General features: G+C 46.2%; 2 protein-coding genes across 4 annotated transcripts in view; both read left to right on the top strand.

The window, feature by feature from the left end:
• The first annotated feature begins 1,256 nt into the window (after window positions 1–1,256).
• LOC121307914 (mesotocin-neurophysin MT-like) lies at window positions 1,257–3,198 on the top strand. Its single transcript, XM_041240236.1, is given in 4 exon segments — window positions 1,257–1,373; window positions 2,468–2,616; window positions 2,618–2,709; window positions 3,014–3,198. Coding segments are annotated over 4 exon segments (543 nt in total).
• Window positions 3,199–8,344: 5,146 nt separating this feature from the next.
• The window catches only part of LOC121307913 (receptor-type tyrosine-protein phosphatase alpha-like), a 48,442-nt gene continuing 35,450 nt past the window's right edge, over window positions 8,345–21,336 (top strand). Inside the window, exon 1 of one of the 3 annotated variants that reach the window (XM_041240231.1) lies at window positions 8,345–8,623. The gene's annotated coding sequence lies outside the window, so the exon portion shown is untranslated. Of the gene's footprint in view, window positions 8,624–9,296; window positions 9,540–21,336 lie in introns of those variants that run through there. The other 2 variants (XM_041240235.1, XM_041240233.1) reach the window with 2 other exon arrangements.

The following is a 21,336-nucleotide window of genomic DNA, read 5'->3' as shown; positions in this document are numbered from 1 at the left end:
TACATCATACACGAGTTTAGCATAGACAGGGAATTTCAGCAAATTCAAAACCAGCTCAGAAAACTCAAAACCAGCTCAGCAAACTCAAAACCAGCTCAGCAAACTCAAAACCAGCTCAGCAAACTCAAAACCAGCTCAGCAAACTCAAAACTAGCTCAGCAAACTCAAAACCAGCTCAGCAAACTCAAAACCAGCTCAGCAAACTCAAAACCAGCTCAGCAAACTCAAAACTAGCTCAGCAAACTCAAAACCAGCTCAGCAAACTCAAAACCAGCTCAGCAAACTCAAAACCAGCTCAGCAAACTCAAAACTAGCTCAGCAAACTCAAGACCAGTTCAGTAAAATCAAAACCAGTTCAGCAAACCAGCTCAGCAAACTCAAAACCAGCTCAGCAAACTCAAAACTAGCTCAGCAAGCTCAAGACCAGTTCAGTAAAATCAAAACCAGTTCAGCAAACCAGCTCAGCAAACTCAAAACCAGCTTATCAAACTCAAAACCAGTTCAACAAACTCAAAACCAGCTCAGCAAACTCAAAGCCATTTCAGCAAACCAGCTCAGTAAACTCAGCTGAGCCTCCTTTTAATACACAGAGACCCCGAGCCTCCTATTAAAACACAAAGAGACCCCGAACCTCCTATTAATACACATACATGTTTAATATAAAATAATACACAATTATCAAATATGTACTTTATGAAATGTTTTGAATAGCACCCTACACTAAAGCAGTCATCCTGTTCACAATCAACACAGTTGCTCGTAAACAAAGTGTTTATACAGGAAACTGTCCTCATTCCCCTCAATGCAGAGTGCTGTGAAGTATTTCAATCTGCCCTTCTTTGACAGGCGCTCCATGCTACATGCTCACTTTGCATGCTTTCAATATTAGGACATTAGGCGTCTCTGGGTGTGAATTTAAATTAGGTTTTATCTCTCCTTCAAGAGGTGACCTGGAGGGGCAGTCAAGATTAACTGGATAACTTTGGTCTAAATGGCATTAATGCACTGGCATGGCAAAACCTGCACACTGTAATCACTCCATGGAAACCTAAAGAGGAGGCGAGCAGTCACTTCATTAGCAGACATTCTGCAACTGTCCTGCGCTACCTGTTTGTGTTTCAATAAATGATCATTATTTTAGGTGAGCGCGAGTGACTCATCAGCGCTGTGTTCTTCTATGAAAGGGGAGCGGACTCTGCCCGAGGGCAGGGAAGCGTGATAGAGTTTGAGCTGAGAACATTCAGACCCCAGACAGCATGCCCGCTGCTTCCATTGCCTGCTTCCTGTGCCTGCTCGCTGTCTCCTCAGCTTGCTACATCTCAAACTGTCCCACTGGGGGAAAGAGGGCCGTGATCGACTCAGCCAGCAGAAAAGTAAGAGCCAAATCTCTATGTCTGTTTGTCTGTCTCTCTGTCTCTCTGTCCCTTAGCCTGTCTGTCTGTCTGTCTGCCTCTCTGCCTGTCTGTCTGTTTCTCTGTCCCTTTGCCTGTCTGTCTGTCTGTCTCTCTGCCTGTCTGTCTGTCCATTAGTCTGCCTGTCTATGTGTCTCTCACTTTCTGTGTGCCTCTCAGTCAGTTTTTGTCGGTGTGTCTTTTTGTCTCTCAGTCTCTCTGTCTCTGACAGTCTTCCTGTGTCTCTCTGTCTCATGTGTCTCTTTGTCTGTCTGTCTGTCAACATGGAACATACGTATATTGTATTTCTATATTATATTGTATCCCTTGCATTATATATTCCTATATATATCAGCATCGTTTCAAAATGTATTGCAATATATTTTACCAGACATGAATATTTCAACATGTTTTTTTACAATGCTTCCATTTCTAAATATATTTATTAATACATTTTCCAAATATACTATGTTTTGATCTATATCTCTTCTATGACTGTGTCTCTGTGTCTTTTGCTGGAGGGTTTCAACAGCTTTTCCTATTTTCCTGAGAAGAAGAAGCAGCTTCTGTTTTTTTTTTACTTAAGACCATAAGAATATACAAATTAATACACAACTATATTAATGTGTCCTGTTTTACATAAAAATGAAAAATTTGTTTAAACCTTACCTCTGACACTGCACTGCGTACTGTACCCAATCCAATTTCACTGTTAGAGTGCATGGCTGTGTGTTCTTGTAAACTCTCCCACTCTTCTCTGTGTGTTATTGTAAACTCCACCCTCTCTCCTCTGTGTGTTGTTGTAAACTCCACCCTGTCTCCTCTGTGTGTTGTTGTAAACTCTCCCTTTCTCCTCTGTGTGTTCTTGTAAACTCTCTCCTCTCTCCTCAGTGTTATTTAAACTCTACCCTCTCTCCTCTGTGTGTTGTTGTAAACTCTCTCCTCTGTGTGTTCTTGTAAACTCTCCCCTCTCTCCTCTGTGTGTTCTTGTAAACTCTCCCCTCTCTCCTCTGTGTGTTATTGTAAACTCTCCCTTCTCTCCTCAGTGTTCTTGTAATCTCTCCCTCTCTCCTCAGTGCATGGCATGTGGTCCTGGGAACAGAGGCCACTGCTTTGGCCCCAGTATTTGCTGCGGGGAGGAGCTGGGTTGTTACGTTGGTACCCCAGAGACAAAGATCTGTCTGGAGGAGAATTCCCTGCCGTCTCCATGTGAGGCTGGAGGGAGAGTGTGAGGGGCTGAAGGGGAGGGGGGCGGGAGTGGGGCGCTGCGCTGCACCCGGCATCTGCTGTGATGAAGTTGTCTCACACCCATGCCCATGTAACAGGGTGGAGGCTGGGCTCTCCCCCCTTTAACCTCACCGATCGGCTGCAGCCAATCTATCATATCCAGGTCACGGCATCTACGTAACAGGGTGGATGCTGGGATCAAACTGGCAACACTGTGCATCGTAAACGAGCATCTAAACCACAATGCAAAAGAGCTGATCTTTTAACCTCATCTCACCAACAGGGGGCAGAATCCATAAAGGCAGTGTATCACACAACACTGCCCGTTACACACACACACATTAGCACACACACTCATCCATTGCCGGCTGCCTCCTCCGCTCCCCATGGCACAGTAACACAGCATCTGTCTCCCTGCTCCACTCTGCCCACTGCCTCCTCGCTGCCCCCTGCAGAGAGCTGTCGAGTGGACTGTGCTTGTTCTGAAGGAGACGTGTTCAGCATTAGCAGCAGCCGTTCAGAGGGAGCGGCGGGGCGCAGAGCCGCAGAGATTTCCTCCTCAGATTGCTGCACCTGGTGAGCCGACAGCCTCACTATAGCACTAAATACAGAGTCCTATAATACTACCAGCACAGGAAACGGCTCTTCAGTGGGGTGCCTGGCAGAGTGCTATAATATTGCCAGCACAGGAAATGGCTCTTCAGTGGGGTACCTGGCAGAGTGCTATAATATTGCCAGCACAGGAAACGGCTCTTCAGTGAGGTACCTGGCAGAGTGCTATAATACTACCAGCACAGGAAACGGCTCTTCAGTGGAGTACCTGGCAGAGTCCTATAATACTACCAGCACAGGAAACGGCTCTTCAGTGGGGTACCTGGTAGAGTGCTATAATAAGACCAGCACAGGAAACGGCTCTTCAGTGGGGTACCTGGCAGAGTGCTATAATACTACCAGCACAGGAAACGGCTCTTCAGTGTGGTACCTGGCAGAGTGCTATAATACTACCAGCACAGGAAACGGCTCTTCAGTGGGGTACCTGGCAGAGTGCTATAATACTACCAGCACAGGAAACGGCTCTTCAGTGGGGTACCTGGCAGAGTGCTATAATACTACCAGCACAGGAAACGGCTCTTCAGTGGGGTACCTGGCAGAGTGCTATAATACTACCAGCACAGGAAACGGCTCTTCAGTGGGGTACCTGGCAGAGTGCTATAATACTACCAGCACAGGAAACGGCTCTTCAGTGTGGTACCTGGCAGAGTGCTATAATACTACCAGCACAGGAAACGGCTCTTCAGTGTGGTACCTGGCAGAGTGCTATAATACTACCAGCACAGGAAACGGCTCTTCAGTGGGGTACCTGGCAGAGTGCTATAATACTACCAGCACAGGAAACGGCTCTTCAGTGTGGTACCTGGCAGAGTGCTATAATACTACCAGCACAGGAAACGGCTCTTCAGTGTGGTACCTGGCAGAGTGCTATAATACTACCAGCACAGGAAACGGCTCTTCAGTGGGGTACCTGGCAGAGTGCTATAATACTACCAGCACAGGAAACGGCTCTTCAGTGTGGTACCTGGCAGAGTGCTATAATACTACCAGCACAGGAAACGGCTCTTCAGTGGGGTACCTGGCAGAGTGCTATAATACTACCAGCACAGGAAACGGCTCTTCAGTGGGGTACCTGGCAGAGTGCTATAATACTACCAGCACAGGAAACGGCTCTTCAGTGGGGTACCTGGCAGAGTGCTATAATACTACCAGCACAGGAAACGGCTCTTCAGTGGGGTACCTGGCAGAGTGCTATAATACTACCAGCACAGGAAACGGCTCTTCAGTGGGGTACCTGGCAGAGTGCTATAATACTACCAGCACAGGAAACGGCTCTTCAGTGGGGTACCTGGCAGAGTGCTATAGTACTACCAGCACAGGAAACGGCTCTTCAGTGGGGTACCTGGCAGAGTGCTATAATACTACCAGCACAGGAAACGGCTCTTCAGTGGGGTACCTGGCAGAGTGCTATAATACTACCAGCACAGGAAACGGCTCTTCAGTGGGGTACCTGGCAGAGTGCTATAATACTACCAGCACAGGAAACGGCTCTTCAGTGGGGTACCTGGTAGAGTGCTATAATAAGACCAGCACAGGAAACGGCTCTTCAGTGGGGTACCTGGCAGAGTGCTATAATACTACCAGCACAGGAAATGGCTCTTCAGTGGGGTACCTGGCAGAGTCCTATAATACTACCAGCACAGAAAACAGCTCTTCAGTGTGGTACCTGTCAGAGTGCTATAATACTACCAGCACAGGAAATGGCTCTTCAGTGAGGTACCTGGCAGAGTCCTATAATACTACCAGCACAGGAAACGGCTCTTCAGTGGGGTACCTGGCAGAGTGCTATAATAAGACCAGCACAGGAAACGGCTCTTCAGTGGGGTACCTGGCAGAGTCCTATAATACTACCAGCACAGAAAACGGCTCTTCAGTGTGGTACCTGGCAGAGTGCTATAATACTACCAGCACAGGAAACGGCTCTTCAGTGGGGTACCTGGCAGAGTGCTATAATACTACCAGCACAGGAAACGGCTCTTCAGTGGGGTACCTGGCAGAGTGCTATAATACTACCAGCACAGGAAACGGCTCTTCAGTGGGGTACCTGGCAGAGTGCTATAATACTACCAGCACAGGAAACGGCTCTTCAGTGTGGTACCTGGCAGAGTGCTATAATACTACCAGTGCAAGAAACGGCTCTTCAGTGGGGTACCTGGCAGAGTACTATAATACTACCAGCACAGGAAACGGCTCTTCAGTGGGGTACCTGGCAGAGTGCTATAATACTACCAGCACAGGAAACGGCTCTTCAGTGGGGTACCTGGCAGAGTACTATAATACTACCAGCACAGGAAACGGCTCTTCAGTGGGGTACCTGGCAGAGTACTATAATACTACCAGCACAGGAAACGGCTCTTCAGTGGGGTACCTGACAGAGTGCTATAATACTACCAGCACAGGAAACGGCTCTTCAGTGGGGTACCTGGCAGAGTACTATAATACTACCAGCACAGGAAACGGCTCTTCAGTGGCGTACTTGGCAGAGTGCTATAACACTATGAGCACAGGATACGGCTCTTCAGTGGGGTACCTGGTTTGCTGTATCTTCTGTGTCTCGGTTATTCACTTGAAATTTTGGAGAGGTGCAGTAGGACGAGTAATGTGCTGGCTGGCTGCATATAGAAGCGTTGTTAAAAAGATGTCTTGAAGACCAAGGTGTCCTAGCAGAATGAGGGTCACCCCTTGCTTCGAGGTGGGATTGCTGTTCACCCCTTGCTTTGAGGTGGGGTTGCTGTTCACCCCTTGCTTCGAGGTGGGGTTGCTGTTCACCCCTTGCTTCGAGGTGGGGTTGCTGTTTTTCTTATTCCCCTCACACACAGGTACAGCACCATTATATTTTTCAAGGGACTGCTCTGGCTGCTCTTTGAGTGAGATTCTCGCTCATTAAAATCTCTCGCTGTCAATCCTTGGATTCCAGCAGGGGTGCTGTTCCACTCCACTGCAAGACGACTACTCAGATTTTTTCAAGCTTCAAAGTGACTGCCCCGCTCCCAGGGTCTGCCTCACACACCTCTGGGTTTACTCGGCGGGTAAGACAGCAAATCAGTTAGACGGCAGACTCGGGATCAGAAGCACTCAAAATTATTTCCTGGGGATCACCTTCGGGGTTCTGTCTGGCCAATCCACGATGTGTTGCTCTGGGCTCTCAGCTGCTTCCCAAAAAGTCTCTACCAAGAACATAAAAACATTATGGATGAGTTTTTGAAGAGGTCATGGCTTTCACAGATAGTTAAATGATTGATCTTTGAAGTTTGTCAGAGTTTTTGAAGAGGTCATGGTTTTCACAGATATTTAAATGATTGAACCCAAAGCACCAAGAGCTGCAGGGATTGTTTCATTTAGTTTCATTTTGAGTCACTGTAAGTACAAGAGATTCTCTCAACAATTATTGTAATTATTATAAATGATCTCCTGCTCAATGCTGATGCTGGAGCTCCCTCTGTGCTTGTCCTTCTTGACCTAACAGCTGGTTTTGACACCATAGATCATGGCATTCTTCTTGTCAGCCTTCAGAAGTATGTTGGAATCTCTGGAACCTCTCTCTCCTGGATGTCCTCTTACCTGTCCAGATGCATGCGATCTGTTTTTTCTGCTGGACGCAGTGGTGTTGCAAACCCAGTCACTTTGGTGTCCCCCAAGGATCTGTTCTTGGTCTCCTTTTCTTCAAAATCTACATGCTTCCCTTGGGTCACCTCATCTGCCCACACAGCCTCATGTTTCACTCCTGTGCTGAGGACACCCAGGTCTACTTAAAACTCAACCCTGGAAGCCCCTCTGCCATGGTCCGACTCTCAGCCTGCATTCAAGACATTGAGGCCTGGATGTCTGCAATTTTCTTCAGCTGAACACTAGCAAACCTGAACTCCTCGTAGCATCTAAAACTCAACTTAAGAATCTCAATATTCTGCTCTGAACTTCCGAAACTGTCTGCTGCTGCCTTCCCCCACAGTACAAAGCCTTGGTGTACTTCTTGACAGCAACCTCTCCTTTGATGCTCACATCTCCTCCGTGGTCAAATCTTCCTTCTACCATCTTCGAAACATCTCCAAAATCCATCCCTACCTTTCCCTCCCAGATGCAGAGATACTTTGTCATGCATTTATCTCCTCTCGACTCGACTACTGCAACTCTCTAAATGGTGGTCTCCCGGCACACACCATAAACTGACTGCAGCTAGTTCAGAATGCTGCTGCCAGGATCCTTACCAGATGCAAAAAACGTGATCACATCAGCCCCCCACCCCCAGTCTTGCCCAGCTGCACTGGCTACCTGTAAAGTTCAGGATGGTGTTCAAAGCTCTCCTGCTCTCCTACAATGCCCTTCATCACACAGGTTCGAATACCTCCTCAACCTGCTGACCCGCTCTATCCCTGACCTCAAGCTGAGGTCCTCCGACTCTGGCCTGCTTGTTTTATCCCCAAGCAAAAGTGCACCACACTTGGACAACACCCATTTAGCTTCATGGCTCTGACTCTTTGGAACGCTCTCCCAGCTTTTGTGCGTGATGCTCCCCCCGTCGCTTGCTTTAAAGCAACTCTCAAGACCCACATGTTCTCTCTTGCTTCCCATGCTCTTTAAGCCGGATATCTGCTATTAACTGCTGCTACTATTTCACGTATTATGTTACTATCATGTGTTATGCACATTCCACTGTATTTAATGTATTATACATTGCTTTTTACTGTATATCATGTATTAAGCATTTTCTGCATTTGAAGTATTTTGGATTTTCTTGTTTTTACTGCAAGCGATTTGTGATGGTGGTCCACCATGAAAGGTGCTATATAAAATAAAGATTGATTGATTGATTGATTGATTACAGCATTACTGTCTTCAAAATATAGTGAATTATTACACTCAGACGTAAACACAAACCATTTAACCTGTTGCTAAGGGTACAACATGTTTTTCTGAAAAGACCAAGAAACCTATAAGGAAAATGTCTGCATCCTTGTAATGATAAAACACCTTACTCAAAATCTGTCACTGTCATGTGTTCCCGTGATTAGCCAGCAGTGGGCAGTATAGTATTATTCCGTGTGTGCACCGCATGAATTGGCCGGCAGATGGCGAAGCAGCGCTGTGTTGGCGGATTGGGAGGAGAGACCGATCCCGTTCCATTCTCCAAGCCAGGAACAACATGGCGGAATAGGAATTGTGGCGGAGACTTCCCCGGATACAAGCAGAACTACTGGACTCTGGATATTACTGACTCAGTGCATTCAGATTATCTGTGACTGGATACCTAGGGCTCCCCATATACAGAGACCGAGGGGGAGAGGCTGTGTGTACAGCCATATTCTCTCTGTAGTTTTCAGGGGTGTGGAATTCGAGATTGGGAGAGAGAAGAGCTATCCGGGAAAACATCTTCTCCTTTCGGATCGGGAGCGGCGGTGAGTCCCTGGAGCTCCATGCACGCACATACCGCGATATACTTCAAATATACATGGCAGTACATTTTATAATAACAACACAGCTTCTGCAGAAATACATATCTAGCACGCAACGCATGAGGGAGAGAGGTGCGGGGAGGCGCTAAATAATGTGCGACTACCCAAATAACAATATGTAGGACAAACATAAAAATAACTATAGTTGATGCAAAATAAGACTCCTAGATACACCACATGTAAACGCGCATCGGGAACGGGTCGGATAGCTTGTATTGTTTATACAGGTCGGCTATTAGCGCATCAGGAAGACAGGCAGAGGGGGCGCTCAGATTTATCAGTATAAAAAATAAAAATAAATTAAAAAAAAAAAAACGCCTTAAAAAGAACTGCACAGACCACCAGCATGTCTGTTCATCAGCACCGTGTTTATATAGTCAGCTAAATTACTCACTGCACTAAACCCAGGCTGTAAAAGGGATGTTATATTGATAACCACGAACAAAACCTCTTAAATCGTTTCCAGACACTTTATTACAAGGGTCAGCCCACCTCCATCGAGCGCCGGGGAAAGGCCGCTGTGTGTGTGTGTGTGACGGCTTTGTTTTGGGATTGCATGAAATGTAACCATTTTGCATTTACGCAACATAATAAACACTCGTCAGCCAGCACCGGGGTTATTGCAGGTTAAAATGTTACCAGGTATTGAAATACTTTACTGTGGAAATAGGAATATTGTGCTGCCTGACGCGACAAGCCGAGTTCCGTCTGTGTACTGGTATTATTAAACAGGTCGTCTAGTTTGCACAGATTTCCTTCTTCATCTTTGAACATATAGAGCGTGATGACATCAATGCGACGTTATCAGTGCTTACTTTTAAGACATCGGTATTGCCTCACCTAACAACGTTAAGAACGGGTATGTAAAAAGCCTCTCATTTTTAATAAAATATAACAGAAATGATACAGGTGTTGAAAAGGGAGTGTCAGTGTGTTGTAACTCCGGAGACGCCAGCAGTAGCTCCCCATACCTATTAATTTAGAAATAGGTGGAAACCTCGTGTTGAAAGGACTCCAGTGTTGCTGGAATGTTTCCTGGAGGTGGTGAGCCAGTCCTATTGAGACCCAGCTGTGCCATGGACCAGGGCAATCCTGCACTTGTGATCTGCTCTGCTTAAACTACTTAAACCTTGGCCTCCTGAAGTGAAGGGCCAGTCAACCCCTGCCCTGGTATTTCTGACTGTGGCATTCCTTAGTTAAAGTCACATACTAATGTGACAGAGTGGGCTAGTGATTGAGGGACTGGGAGGGAGGCAGTGTGTCTAAACTAGGAAAGATAATGTTTCACAATCAGAGAGTCCAGGAGATAGAAGTTCAAAGGGACTGGGTCTGATTATATTTGGAGCAGAGGAGGCAGGCAGGCAGGCAGGCAGGAAGGAAGGAAGTGTTTAATCTAATTCATTCAGTGTCTTACCGGCCAAGTAAACCCATGGTGTGAGGCGGATCCTGGGAGCCAGGCAGTCACTCTGAAACTTTGAAAATCTGAGCAGTCTTGAAAGCAGCTGGACTGGCCAGAGTTTATTTTTGAGATATTTACAAAATTTTACAGTCCATATGTAACCAATTTCACATTAAAATCTGATTATATTTTATTAAACTACACTGTAATAGTTTTATGTTATTTTTACCAGCCTTGGACAATATCTTACTGTTTACTTTTATATCAAAAATACATTTTTAAATGGCTGCATCAATAAAACACTTGATACAGATATAACAGTGATTAGCAGAGATTGTTTTTCGTACCCTGTGCACTAGTGCTCAATAGGCTATCCACTGCGCAGAATCGGTTCTCTGCAAGTGTTGCATTTGTTATTTCAGATGTCAGATATTATTATTATTGTTATAATTGTTATTATACAATATACCATTATCAAATAAACTCTGTGTCCCAGAACTACCCAAAGAAAGTAAACATGCGCAAGGCTTTCATATTGCTGACTTGATAAAAACAGTAATGTCAGAGCACTATAAACCAGTACACACACACACACTGCCTGCTGCAGGAATCAAAAAAATGAATCCACTCTTGCAGCTTTTTTAGGTAAGCTTTTGATTTCCAATGGTATCTTTAAGGTAATGTTCATGTGCACATTACTGGGTAAGGGCGTCTGCCAATAAATAATACAATTCTGTGCAGTTCACAAGGAGGTCAGGCCTGTTTAGTTTCACTAAATCAGGGAAAGTGTGTTTATTTCATGAATGAAGTTGACAGCTATACATGCAAGTCATCCCAGCCCTGTAATATAAACAATGCTTTATTATTGAAATGGATGGGAAACAGTAAACACTGTTTGCAAGATATAAATAGTACAACAAACCAAATACAGAAATACACTTTTTTTTTTTTTAAATTGCCATAAATGAACTGCTAGCCAGTGGTAACTGTATACAAGAACAACATTCAGAATTGCTGACCTGCAGACAAGGGGGCGTGTCGCTCGCATTCCTCACACCAGTGTGGTTATTACCTCCTGCTCGAGCTTCAAAACAGTTTGGAGTCGGGCCTCAAACCATTTATTCTTCCTCCCCACAATTTCTTTCAACACAACACACTCCTGCTGTCCTTATTGTAATACAGAGTACTCAGTACGTCAGAGAAATTCATAATGATCACTTTCACAGTCTGAAGCCATGTATATCTCTCCTCTGTTCCTGGTATGTGTTCCCCTAGTGACATCATGCCAACTTAGTGCATCATCGATGCGTTGTTGGTATTTTCCAGAATTATTGATAGTTTCACATCTCTTGGGGCCATAAAATTGATCACGATCAGATTTAATTTCTTGCTCATTGTGAAAATAAACCAAGTACGACCCTGTGGAAGGGGTGTGGGTAATTCACTGACCAGGAGACAGACAGGTGTATTTGGGAAACACCACACAGGTGCCCAGTTTTATTTTAGACCGGTTCTTTTTTTCTCTCCGGCAGAGGGCACTGTTGACCGTGGGCTGCCTATCAACGATGACAGACAGCACCACGGAAATACCACAGCTGGTACACGAACCGCAAATGCACTCGCAGGTGCTCAAAGAAATAATAATGAAAACAGAAGGCGAAAAGAACAAGGGAAAATAAAACAGTAATAAAACTACAAATAAAAGGTGCTGCACTCGGCAGCGTTATCCCGGTCGCCGCTACCCGCACGACCCGGATCACCGTCCTACTCTCTCGGCTATCTAGTCTGCTCTTTCACAATACGCCGGGGTCTGCCCAAGGGTTCCCCGCTCTCTCTCTCTCTCTGTCTCGCTGATTCCCGGTCCCGAATCAAAGCGTCCGCACCCTTAGCGTGTCTAAGTGGGCAGACCTGAGGAAACAACAGAGCGTTATTTTATAGGACCAACAATCACCCAAGACCCGCCTCCCAGCCATTCAGAGAGGGGGAAAGTCCACACACACCCTTTCCCACCTCCCCGTGTCATTGCCATGACTCACAGGCGGCTGTTGGGCGACTGCCGCCCTCTTCCTGCAGCCCGTGAACACGCCAGCAGAGTCAGCACAGATCTCTCCCTGTTACAGACCCCAAAGCCAAAAAATGATTTTCTCTGTGAGATCTTTAACTTTGAAGTTGTTAATAACAGTCTTATGATTCTCTGTCTCGGAGTTTGGGGCTTAGATCTGCTTGCTGCGTTTACCTTGCAGTCCATTCCTGCTCTCTCTTCCTGTGCCAGTGTCCTCCTCGTCACTGGACCCACGGATATACAGACGCTATCCAATTTTGTCATGCTGGGACACATGCTAGAGATGGAAGTAAGACTCCTCTGCAGTTTCACCTGCTCCAGGGTTTACTTGAGCTTGATAAGGTAACAAGCTCAGGTGTGTCTTGTTAAACTCACAGCGTAAGGGAGTGGAGCAAACTGCATTGCAATTAGCGTCTTATTTCCATCCCATCTGTGAAATGTTTCAAAGCAGGGTTTTTTGAGCACACGTACATATATATTGATCTCAGTTCCTGTAGTAAGTCAGTTAGCCAGCATTTACCCACGACGCAGTGTTACTATATTGAAAAATTGAGACAATCATACATAAATATCTGTGATAGCATCTGTGATGATGTTCTTCACGTTTCGTGTTCTAGAGCAACAGCAGAAATTTAGCAGTTTTTGCTTGTGCATTCCCTCTTCACCCTCAGGAAGTGCAATGTGTGTATCTTTAAGGGTCTTGGTTTTGTAACACTCGCAGCAGGCTGTGAAGTCTGATGAGCCTCACGGTTTTGTTTCTTTTATCTGTTCACCGATTCGGAAAGTTTTATTTCTCCTTTTGTTTTTTCTTTCTTCATTTTATCAGGATGAGTCAGACTGCTCTTGGTGACTCATTCTTTCAGCTGTGTTGTGTAAGACAGCGAATGTCTTCCTTATTGTGTGCTGCAGGGTTTGTGAGACAGATCACCGCGTGCACTGCATGAAAATACTCTGCTTTAAATCAGTAAAAAAAAAAAAAAATTGCATGAAAGTCATGACTACAAGGATAAGACTCCCATTGCAGAGCAGTTTGATCCTTTCCTGGTTTTACAAGGAGTTTAATAAGAAACGTCTGAGCTTGTTACAGTGCCTAATGAAGCTTATAGTAAAACCTGGAATGGGTGAAAAGCAATAAGTATTATTTCCATCCCTATGAACACACTGGACTTCACGGTAGGCAGAATTGATTCCAGGTCATAATGTTTCACGTACTTTACTAAATTACTTGGAATACTTTGGGCAGTTTCGGGCAGAGTGGGTTTTTTATTGATGCAGATAGCTGTTGTATTAAGATCTGCCTCTGTACATTGAATAGATCGCAGTTCTGAACCAGTGTGTCTTTTTGTTACAATCTAAATCTATTTGCAAAAAAACATTTAAAAAAAAAATTGTTGCAACATCTTGTACAATCTCAAAAAGGCTCAAATCCTAGATGGCACATTTCTTGTGCATCTCTTCCTCTTACACAGCATCAAGCCTGTAGGCTAGTAATTTAAATAAAAGAAAAACCTGACGCAAGTTGAAATCCAAATGTTTTTTTACTGGACTGCAGTACAGTGCTTATTCACTGCAGTACAGTGTTTATTCCCATTCAAACATTGAAAAACTAAATATGCTGTAGCTTTCCAGGGAGCTGGGATGGAGTTATTTTTGTTTCCTACAGTAGCTTATGTCTGCAATGCATTTTCAGTTTCAGAAACAACTCTTTTAAATCCTGATGGCTTTGTATCTATAAGGTGCTTGTTGTCTACAGTGTCTCTGTCAGTAAGGTGCTTGTCTATGTTGTCTGTATAGTGGAAGCTGTTTGTCTATAATGTCTTTATCAGATAGGAGGTTGTCTATAATGTGTGCACTGCTGGGATGTGTTCCCAGTCTGCCTGCTCTCTGGTTTTGGCTCGCAGGCTGTGGGTTTGGAGAGCTGCAGGTTTGTAATTATGGCTGCCTCTTTGGTTTCTGGGCTTGGGTTGTGGAGAGGAAATGGTCACTGCTGGTTTCTCTGAACACAGCAAGAGAGTCAGTCTGGGTTCAGACACAGTGTGAGCTGTTCAGACTTGTCTCGCGATGTAAGAGCGAAGATAAGAACTAAAATACTCAGCCTGAGGGAGTGAGGCAGAGCGTGCAATCAGAGGGTGGGAGAGAGACGCAAACAGAGGCGGTGTGTGTGTGGGGGGTGGTGTTTGTGGAGATGTGGATGGGTGTGGGTGTGTGTGGGGGGGGGGTGCGTGCGTGTGCGCAAGTGAGTAAGGGTGGGAAGCGGGAAGACTGAAAATGGCTGGGAGAGGGATAGAGAGAGAGAATATTTACAATACAGTGGCTTGCAAAAGTATTGACCCCCCCTTGGCATTTTTCTTATTTTGTTGCCTTACAACCTGGAATTAAAATGGATTATTTGGGGGTTTGTATCATTTGATTTACACAACATGCCTACCACTTTGAAGATGCAAAATATTTTTTATTGTGAAACAAACAAGAAATAAGACAAAAAAACAGAAAACTTGAGCGTACATAAGTATTCACCCCCCCAAAGTCAATACTTTGTAGAGCCACCTTTTGCAGCAATTACAGCTGCAAGTCTCTTGGAGTATGTATCTATAAGCTTGGCACATCTAGCCACTGGGATTTTTACCCATTCTTCAAGGTAAAACTGCTCCAGCTTCTTCAAGTTGGATGGGTTCCGCTGGTGTACAGGCAATCTTTAAGTCATACCACAGATTCTCAATTGGATTGAGGTCTGGGCTTTGACTAGGCCATTCCAAGACATTTAAATGTTTCCCCTTAAACCACTCGAGTGTTGCTTTAGCAGTATGCTTAGGGTCATTGTCCTGCTGGAAGGTGAACCTCTGTCCCAGTCTCAAATCTCTGGAAGACTGAAACAGGTTTCCCTCAAGAATTTCCCTGTATTTAGCGCCATCCATCATTCCTTCAATTCTGGCCAATTTCCCAGTCCCTGCCGATGAAAAACATCCCCACAGCATGATGCTGCCACCACCATGCTTCACTGTGGGGATGGTGTTCTCGGGGTGATGAGAGGTGTTGGGTTTGCGCCAGACATAGCGTTTTTCTTGATGGCCAAAAATCTCAATTTTAGTCTCATCTGACCAGAGTACCTTCTTCCATATGTTTGGGGAGTCTCCCACATGCCTTTTGGCGAACACCAAACGTGTTTGCTTATTTTTTTCTTTAAGCAATGGCTTTTTTTCTGGCCACTCTTCCGTAAAGCCCAGCTCTGTGGAGTGTACGGCTTAAAGTGGTCCTATGGACAGATACTCCAATCTCCGCTGTGGAGCTTTGCAGCTCCTTCAGGGTTATCTTTGGTCTCTTTGTTGCCTCTCTGATTAATGCCCTCCTTGCCTGGTCCGTGAGTTTTGGTGGGCAGCCCTCTCTTGCCAGGTTTGTTGTGGTGCCATATTCTTTCCATTTTTTAATAATGGTTTTAATGGTGCTCCATGGGATGTTCAAAGTTTCTGATATTTTTTTATAACCCAACCCTGATCTGTACTTCTCCACAACTTTGTCCCTGACCTGTTTGGAGAGCTCCTTGGTCTTCATGGTGCCGCTTGCTTGGTGGTGCCCCTTGCTTAGTGGTGTTGCAGACTCTGGGGCCTTTCAGAACAGGTGTGTATACTAATATCATGTGACAGATCATGTGACACTTAGATTGCACACAGGTGGACTTTATTTAACTAATTATGTGACTTCTGAAGGTAACTGGTTGCACCAGATCTTATTTAGAGGCTTAATAGCAAAGGGGGTGAATACATATGCACGCACCACTTTTCCGTTATTTATTTTTTAGAATTTTTTTAAACAAGTTATTTTTTTCATTTCACTTCACCAATTTGGGCTATTTTGTGTATGTCCATTACATGAAATCCAAATAAAAATCAATTTTAATTCCAGGTTGTAAGGCAACCAAATAGGAAAAATGCCAAAGGGGGGTCAATACTTTCGCAAGCCACTGTATGTGAGGGAGAGAAACAAAGAGGCTGGGGCAGAGGCAGTGAATGAGAAGTGTACATGAAACACCATGCATGTTAATGTGGACCCCATTTTGGACACAAGCTAGGGTCAGTGTGTTCAATATGTACAGTAAGCTTAAAGCATTGGAATCCTGTGACAGGATGTGGGAGGTGACAGGGCTGTGTTGGGTGCTCTCTATATATTTTCTCTGAGTTGCTGAGTGTATTGTAAGCAATGTTACTGTGTATGTACATTGCATGTGTATTATCATTTGTTACAAGTGTATTGAGTATTTCACTGTTCTAATTGATTGGACCCACATGAAAGAAGTCTTTAAATCTGAGTACAGTATAAAAGACGAAGCCTGTAAGTGCTCAATATTGACTTGAAAATGACCTTGATGCGCGGTACCTGTGGTGTGTCTGCACTGTACGCAGTGTTTGTCTGATTTGCAGAGTGCTGGGGGTTTGCATGATTCAGTGTGAAGTTGTGAGTGTCTGTTGTGGTTTGTGGCTGAGGGTGGGTGTGTGTGAAATGAATGCAGTACAGCACCTTTTAGGACGGGCCTATTGTGGTCTTTTCAATACATCCTTAACTCCAGCAGTGGCCAAAAGTTTTACATCACGTAGAATTTTAGGATTGAGACATAAATTAAAAACACTATATGAACATAATTTAGATATTTTATGTAACATCACATAATCAGAGAAACTACAAAATAACATCGCAAAAGTCTACTGGAAGCCAGAATAGTCCCATTTTTTGATTTTGTCAGTTTTTCTTTGTGTATGGAATACTACAAAGCAGTATGCAATTCAGCACGTTAACGTTTACATTGATCAGCAGGTTTCATTCAACCATTAGGAAGTAAAATGAGTTCATTCTAGAGAGTGATGCAAACCCTTTGGCCAGAGCTGTACAGTGTGAAACACTACAGTGCAACATTTAGAAATACGCAACGAAAGAAATCGGTGACACAGTGTGACAGGGAGCGTGAGGATCTGAGCTGCAAATCTCCCTCCCGACCCAAGAGGGCACTAAGCAGAGGTACTTGCATGCCTGTTCAGAGATGGGCCGGCTTGGAGAGAGGGGTGGAAACGGAAGTCGGCCATCTTGGTGCAGGGCGGAATGACCATATTAGGGTGACAAAATCACTGTGATCAGCTGTGTTGCATTAGACAACTGGCAGGTGTGCTGAGTCGCGCTGATCATGGGGTGGAGTCCCCTGGTATACAAGGGCTGTCATTTTGTAAGTGCGAGGCTTGTTGAGGTAATACTGGAGCTAGGTTCCTGAGCTGTGTGTTTGTTTATTTGGTTATTTTTGTGCTACGTGTTTGTGTTTATTGTCAGAGTGATCCCTGACGCCAAGGAGCTGCTGTACCACTGCCAGCACTTTTCACCTTGGACACCACACACCCCGGACAACAGAACTGGACACTTAAGCACCTGAGCACCTGCACTTTTCACCACCCCAGAAGTGCACCCAAGGAGCTGAGAGGGACTCGCTCTGTTGGGACTTATGATTTATATTTTTGTTGCTTTGAACTGTGTTTTTTTTGTTAATAAAGTTCACCCTACCATTGTGGTAGGGTATTTGCAAATTCAGAAGTGACTTTGTGACGTCTGCTTCACACCCACACCCACTTACCGTCACATTTGGTGTTCAGAAGAGGGATCACTAGAGATGCATCCGACTACCTTGGCGACGTTATTGACAACGCTGGACCAACAGAGGGAGGATGCTGAGCGGAGGAGGGAAGCCCGGGAGGTGAAGAGGCAGGAGGAGCTCGCTGCCCACTACACTTCACTCATCCAGACAGTGGCCCAGCTGCACCAACTTGGCGCGGGGCCAGCGGCGGTAGGGGAAGACGGACTCCCCATAGGTTCGGTCCCCAAGCCGAAGCTGCAGAGGATGCTACTGGAGGAGGACCCGGAGTCTTACCTGGTCATGTTTGAGCGCGTGGCACTAATGGCTAGGTGGCCCCAGGAGTGGTGGGCCCTGCAACTGGCCCCGTGCTTAACAGGCGAAGCCCAGGCAGCCTACCGGGCTCTGGACAACACCGCCGCTCAGGATTACAAACTGATTAAGCAGGCCATCCTCCAGGGGTACAACATCACTGGGGAGACCTACCGCCACCGGTTTCGTGAGTACCGAAGGCCTCCGGCTACCCGCCCCCGCGTGGTAGCTCAACAGCTGAAAGATCAATCTGACCGGTGGCTCTGCCCCACCGAAAAATCGGGCCAGGAAATGGCCGAGCTGATTAACATCAAACAGTTCACAAGCGTGATGGGGGCAGAGACCCAGAATTGGATTGTACAGCACTGGCCCACCATGCTGGAGGCGGCCATCGATCTGGCTGAGGCATTTGAAGACGCGTTGTCGCCCTCCTCAGCATCAACCCCTCCCCCTCCCAAGAGTCGGTTCCAGCTCCACAACCCACCTCCACCTTCACCGAGACCATCCTTGACATCTGTTCCAGCACGTGCCCCGATGGGCCACCTCCCTCCCAAACAGTGGAAGCCGAGGATGGCCAAGAGCTGGGGTATAACAGGGGGTTCATCCCCCCTGCTTGTTCAAGGGCAATGGGACAGGTCGGCTCCCTTGGTGTCCTCAGCCCCGGTCTGCTGGAGATGCCACGAGCCAGGTCACATTCAGCGATTCTGCCCTGCAGCGATGGAGTGTGATGTGGCTTCCCACTACCCAGCTCTCGAAGCAGGTAAGTCCTGGGGAAAGGGTCGGGAGGGGCCTTGTGTCATTGCTGTGAAGATTGGTAATAAGAGTACCCACGCCTTAGTGGACTCAGGATGTGGGCAAACTATGATTCGGTCTGCTCTCGTGGAAGGTACATCTTGGCAGCCACATGCCCAGGTGGCTATTTCCTGTGTTCATGGAAAAACCAAGGTATATCCGACCACAAAATTATATGTGACTGTGGGAAGTCGGACAGACCGCATAGTCGTGGCTGTCGCGGATAGTCTGCCCTATCCTGTCATTTTGGGGAGGGACTGGCCCATGTTTCAAACAGCTGTTATTGGGTGAAACAGGGCCAGCCCCAAGTAAGGTAGTAGTTGCAAAGGAGGATCGTATTGGCCAGATTTTTCCGATGCAAGCTGAAGTGTTCTCGTCTCGCTTCCGGCCCCGAAAAACAAAACGAGAGCGACGGGCTGAGAAGTGGGAGGGGATAGCAATGAGACAAGGATGGGGCTTGATTGGAGAAACTTCTATGTCTGTTAAAAGCTGAGGAAAGGGTATAGGGGTGCAGTGTGACCTGCGGGGCAGAGTTACTGAGAACCCCATTGCACAGACTACCATAACCCCGCTCGACATACCAAAGTTCTGGGACCGGGATGTTGACCTGGCGTGGGAGCAAAGTATGGATCCCACCTTAGTTAACATCCAGGCGCAGGTTTGGTCTGTCGAGGGGAAGGCTATTGATGATACACATCCGCTCACATTTCCTCATTATGTCATATCCGGGCAGTTACTGTATAGAGTAACCCAAGCCCTGGGCACAGGTTCTCCTGTAAAACAATTATTGGTTCCGGGGCCTTTTCGAGCTGAGGTGATGTGGTTGGCACACGATATACCTTTTTCGGGGAACCTCGGTTCTGAAAAGACGCTGGAGCAAATATTGGCTCGGTTTTATTGGCTTGGGGTATGTGGCGAAGTGAGGAAATATGTAGCGGAATACCCTGAGTGTCAAAAGGTGGCGCCGGGTCGAGTTCGCCCTGCCCCGCTGGTCCCACTGCCCTTGGTGGGGGTTCCCTTTGAACGTATCTCAATGGACATAGTGGGCCCATTGATTCCCTCTGACTCAGGATATACGCATATTTTAGTAGTGGTGGACTATGCAATGCGATATCCTGAGGCAGTACCTTTGAGGTCCACTAGTGCAGCTGCGGTTGCAACTGAATTAGTAAAGATTATGTCTAGAGTAGGGATCCCCAAAGAGATTTTGACTGATCATATGACTAATTTCATGTCTAACTATCTTGTTCAAGTTTATCAGTTATTGCAAATCTGCTCCATCCGCATGTCAGTTTACTATCCGCAGACTGACGGCTTGGTGGAGCGGTTTAATCAGACCTTAAAACAGATGCTGAGGCGGTTTGTAAACCAAGAACAGAAAAATTGGGCAAGGCTTCTCCCATACCTTCTGTTTGCAGTGAGAGAGGTGCCACAGAGCTCAACTGGGTTCTCCCCATTTGAGCTGCTGTACGGAAGACAACCCCGAGGCATTCTTGACCTAATAAAAGAAGGCTGGGAGGAGCCTCAAAATGAAAGCAAAAATGTAGTCTGGCACGTAATGCTGTTGAGAGAGCGGCTAGAAATAATTGGCAAACTGGTGGATGATAACTTAAAACAGGCTCACCATCTCCAGGAGCGACATTATAACAAAAATGCACGGATTCTGACCTTTCGACCTGGGGATAAGGTGATGTTGCTCCTGCCCTCAAGCGAATCAAAGCTGTTTGCTAAATGACAGGGCCCATATGAGGTGGTGTGGGTAATGGGACAGGTAAATTATGAGATTCGGCAACTCGACCGCCGGAATAAAACTGAAATTTACCACATTAATTTGTTGAAACCCTGGAGGGAAAGGGAGGCCCTGTTCATTGCGGGAGATAGTGTCGAGATGGTAGTGGGGGATCAATTAGTTCCCAGTCAAAAGCGAGAGATACAAGAGTTAATTGGGAAGTTCATGATGTTTTTTCTGATGTGCCAGGTAGAACGAATGTAATCGAACATGCTGTTGTTACTTCCCCAGGTGTGAGGGTGCGAGAGAGACCGTACCGCATCCCTGAAAGTCGGAGGGGGACGGTGAGCAGAGAAGTAGCAGATATGTTAGAGCTTGGAGTCATAGAGCCTTCACGGAGCGAGTGGTGCAGCCCGATTGTCTTGGTTGGCAAGAAGGACGGCACCAATAGTTTTTGTGTGGATTTCCGCAAAGTGAATACCGTCTCCAAGTTCGACGCATACCCTATGCCTCGAGTGGATGAGCTCTTGGACCGGATAGGAGGGGCGCGGTTCATCTCCACCCTCGACCTGACGAAGGGATACTGGCAGATTCCCTTAACTCTAAGCTCTCGCGAGAAGACTGCATTTTCAACTCTGGAAGGCTTGTTCCATTTTGTGACCATGCCGTTCGGGCTGCATGGGGCTCCAGCAACCTTTCAGAGACTGATGGATCAAGTGCTAGTTTCACATCAGAAATATGCGGCCGCGTATATTGA

This window comes from Polyodon spathula, unplaced genomic scaffold, assembly GCF_017654505.1.
Source record: "Polyodon spathula isolate WHYD16114869_AA unplaced genomic scaffold, ASM1765450v1 scaffolds_61, whole genome shotgun sequence".
Lineage (NCBI taxonomy): Eukaryota > Metazoa > Chordata > Actinopteri > Acipenseriformes > Polyodontidae > Polyodon > Polyodon spathula.
The sequence above is the reverse complement of the archived record's forward strand: the minus strand, read 5'-3'. Positions and strand labels throughout refer to the sequence as shown.